The 3,896-nt window shown below is 35.2% G+C and overlaps 1 protein-coding gene across 2 annotated transcripts; it reads right to left on the bottom strand.

The window, feature by feature from the left end:
- Positions 1 to 260: 260 nt before the first annotated feature.
- LOC130612469 (uncharacterized) lies at positions 261 to 2,620 on the bottom strand. 2 transcript variants are annotated; one of them, XM_057433788.1, is made up of 3 exons: positions 1,870 to 2,620; positions 1,183 to 1,527; positions 261 to 952 (listed from the first exon to the last, which is right to left on the bottom strand). In XM_057433788.1, the coding sequence occupies exons 1-3, from the start codon at positions 1,934 to 1,936 to the stop codon at positions 366 to 368; spliced, it is 999 nt and encodes a 332-aa protein (XP_057289771.1). In that variant the 5' UTR covers positions 1,937 to 2,620; the 3' UTR covers positions 261 to 365. The 2 variants fall into 2 exon arrangements, with proteins under 2 accessions (XP_057289771.1, XP_057289770.1); XM_057433787.1 differs by having other exon boundaries at positions 1,828 to 2,618.
- Positions 2,621 to 3,896: the final 1,276 nt, after the last annotated feature.

Raw genomic sequence — 3,896 nt, 5'->3', positions numbered from 1 at the left:
ACATATCTTTCAATTCTTATTAGACACTCTCCAGGGCGTTCAACAGCAGGTCGCACAGTTACTTGTGGCTTAACTCGACGTTTCGATACCGGGTCACCCAGCTGATATCTGTAATAAAAGCCATTGATTGTCTTTCTTCGCGCAACATGGTACAGCAAATAGTGAGACAAGCGAAATGCGATACTTAAAGAAGATGAGACTTAGGCAGACCGACTGGGCTATTATAAATAAAGTTACAATTGATAGTCATAACTAAGAGAGAAGTTATCGGAAAATGTCTTTACTAATATATAAACCAACGGAAATTCCAAAGTAGAATTATGACAATAGTTCGATTATTTAAGGCAAAAAAGTCAACTTATTATTTATAAAACAGATATCTGAATATAGTCTTCTACAATTTCCGCTTTATAGCTTCTTTCGAGATCAGAATCATAAATATATTGATGGGCATTTTTAATCATACCGTTTCTAATTACGGTTTTAATTTCTCCTTCCGTCTCGTCAAAATCTCGAGTCGTTCCATGAGCGTTGCATTCCCTGTCTGATAATAAATTCGTTCTAAACTTGGTAGATGACTCTTCGTCGTGAATATAGAAGATATTATGGTATGAATTTAAAATATCATCGATTTGTTTATTGTCTTCATCTACAATCTCATTTGAATCTTCAGATGTTCCGTTAGTTTTAATACTGCAATCAGGACTACCTTTATTAGACTGGATTATTGCTTTATCATCTGCAAAAAGTGTACTATCTGCTTCGTTACGGCGCGCTATTACCTCATTAATTATCTCTATATCATGCATCTTTTTCATTACCATAACTTCGCGTCGGTAACTGTTTATAAACATAGGAATAATGATAAGTAACATTATACTGAGTAGGATTGATGGAGCTATGATAATCACCGCCAAATGCATGCTCTCTGTATCCACAGGATACTTTATCTCTAAAACAAACATAGCCATAGTACAGCTGATGTAATTATATTTGTTTATGTCGAGTTCTTTAAAGGATAATATGTGAGCAGTTCAAAAAGATAGAAAGATTTTGACTTAATCAAAGCCAAGTTTATCCGATCTATAACTAACTTGTAGGGATTGACATAAGTGCTATGATTGTAGGTTATTTTACCTCTTTGCTATTACACAATTGGAATTCTACAAAATTCCTACTTACTTTTTTTACAGACAAAGGGAAGCATTTCATAGCAGGATGTATCAACCCAACCTCCTCCGGAAATCATCTTTACACATATTCCTTTGTTTATAGATGTGAAAAACATCCAATTTCGAAATTTAGAATATCCATCGAGCCAGATAAATTTCGATTTTTGTTTTTTGAGTCCAATCCATACTTCAGCGCCATTAGTAATCTCACTTATATGGTTATTTTCAACGATATTTGAAATTGAAACCAAGTGTGCTTTTTCTCTTAAGCAGATATTTTCAGCAGATGAGAAATATTTCTCATCCGTGTAAACTTTGTAACAGTTTTCTTTTATGTGAACCCATCCTACGCAGTCTAAGAAATGCGAATAAAAAACGCGGTTTTAATCATTCAGCGGTTATTATCATAACCATGTATGAGCTTAATATGCGGATAAACACGAGAAGTAATTTTAACTACCAAGAAAATTATTTTTCGCGAGAACTAATTTTTTCAAGAAAGGTCAGTAAGAACGACACAACTCAATTTCCTTCTCAGGCGCTCTTAGCTTTCTTATATCAGGACGGAACCTAACAATCAACTTAGAATTCCTGTGGAGGAGGGAAGAGACAAACTATGGAAAAAATAATTCAAAGCAAACACAATAATACTTACTATGTCTTTTATCAGTTCTATGTTTTGTATGTATAACACTACCTGGTTTCTCTCGACTATTATTACCAGCTACGTTAATAAACAAGATGAACAAAATCCCTCCTCTCATGTTGAAAAATATAGTCTTTCTTCCAAGCTTTAAACATCTAGCCACTTATTTATGTTTAATATCAAAAATTTAATTAGCTAATTTAAAGACTGTCGTTGTCCTTTCATGTGATAGCTATGTTAAACTTATGTCACAATTAAGCTCCGAGTAGTTAATAGTTATCGAATACATGATACATTCAGAAAATGTTTAACTCTTTTGTGTGTAGGTTTTTAGCTGTTTTTTGAAGTGTCATATATTCAAAGTTTGTTATTGTCAAATCAATAGGAAAGTCGCTAAGCTGTTGATCCAAAGCTTGATAAGTCGTTAAGTAAATTATATTCTGTTATAACAGCAAAAAAAGATTAAAATCACACACAAAAACGTTTTTTGCTTTGATTAAATAGAGTGATTACCCGGGTTTCTTTCTTTCAGCTTCTGAAAATAAAAGACTGATGTTATAAGCTAAACTTCCAACCGTTAATAACACACTCTAATTAAACACGCTGTACTCATTGACGCCTACCAACTAGTTTAGCAGCAGATATTGACATATCAGCCTAATGATGGGAACATTAATTCTCCTTCCCAGGGTGCACTCCTATAGCTGTTATTACGAAAAGGTTAAGTGCCCTGGACACGAAGTTGGCGAAATATATTTCTCAAAAAGTAACCTAAACCGACTGGTGGCCTTCTGTGGTAGAGCGTTCTCCGTCCAGTGCAGAGGGTAAGAGGGTATTGGGTTTAAACCTCGGCCGACCCATACCAGAGACCATAAAAGTGTGAATCGATCCTTTCTGCTTAACCCTATTATACCTGGGGGGGGGGGGGGCACAAAGTGCCCGCGGCTATTTTGACTAGGCATAACTTTAGATACACATGTGACTAAGTGCTAAAATTTTGTGACTATTCCTAACTTTTATTATTGCTTCTGTTGAAAAAAAAAAATTTGGGAAAAAAATTTTTGTACTTTGCTGGTGGTATTGCTTTTTTGGACGGGGGTAAATTTTTTGGAATTTTGAAAATTGTTGACATTCATGTTAGAATGTCATAAGATATTGTATTATAGTAGTATTATAGTAGATGTAGTATATAATTATTTATTACATGTATGTTGGTTACTAAGTGGTAACCAAGGTGTTGCTAAGGTGATATATCGTTACCAGGGTCAAAAAGCAGACCAGATTTGAAGAAAATATCGATCCAGCAAATTGTTTTCCTTACCTCGATTATCTCTAAATGTCCTGTGCTACATATATGCCAAGTTTAATGACAATGACATGTGTGATATGTGACGTCATTTCTAATCCCTATGACGTCATCAAAATATTTCTTACCTGGATTGAGTTTGTACTAAGACATTCTCCAATTGAGCCAAGTTTCATTACTTTAGCACAAGTGGTTCATGATTTATGACCCGCGGGCACTTTGTGCCCCCCCCCCCCCCCAGGGTTACAAAGGCCAAAAAAGGTCAGGTATAGTAGGGTTAACTTTGAATATATAAAAATCGGCGTTTGTCTAGCTGAGCGACTATTGTGCGTTATTTACGATAAGTGTTGATCAAGATTATTGATTAACCGAAGTAGGAGGATGGTAAAGGATACAAACAAGACATTTATGAAAAAGAGAATCCCCAGCAACTTCAAACTTTTCTTAATTTCACTTGGTTGTGTCTTTAAAAATGGCTCCAAATGCTATCAAGTTAGTTTAGTGAATTTTATTGCGTCGAATTAAATAAGCAAATTAATGATCGTGTGAACAAATAACTTAACCCTATTTGGTCCGGGGTTTTTCGAACATACTATGACCGGGGGGGGGGGGGGGGATTCCGCCCCCCCCCCCCTTAATAACTTTTCATAGGATTGTTCAAATTGAATCAAACTTGCCACACTTATAGTACGTCATAAAAGAAACAAAATGGCGGCATTAAATTTTTGCTTGCGTCAGCACATTTCCTGTAACGTCATCAGAAGCGTGAAAA

The sequence above is a fragment of the Hydractinia symbiolongicarpus genome, chromosome 10 (assembly GCF_029227915.1).
Source record: "Hydractinia symbiolongicarpus strain clone_291-10 chromosome 10, HSymV2.1, whole genome shotgun sequence".
NCBI lineage: Eukaryota > Metazoa > Cnidaria > Hydrozoa > Anthoathecata > Hydractiniidae > Hydractinia > Hydractinia symbiolongicarpus.
The sequence above is the reverse complement of the archived record's forward strand: the minus strand, read 5'-3'. Positions and strand labels throughout refer to the sequence as shown.

What these genes read in the sequence shown, in the direction of transcription:
- LOC130612469 (XM_057433787.1), bottom strand. Translation starts at nt 1,936, where the DNA reads ATGAGAGGAGGGATTTTGTTCATCTTGTTTATTAACGTAGCTGGTAAT. An exon ending in TAGAACTGATAAAAGACATA is followed by an intron (nt 1,528 to 1,827) that starts GTAAGTATTATT and finishes CGCATTTCTTAG; the next exon opens with ACTGCGTAGGATGGGTTCAC. An exon ending in TCCCTTTGTCTGTAAAAAAA is followed by an intron (nt 953 to 1,182) that starts GTAAGTAGGAAT and finishes TGTTTGTTTTAG; the next exon opens with AGATAAAGTATCCTGTGGAT.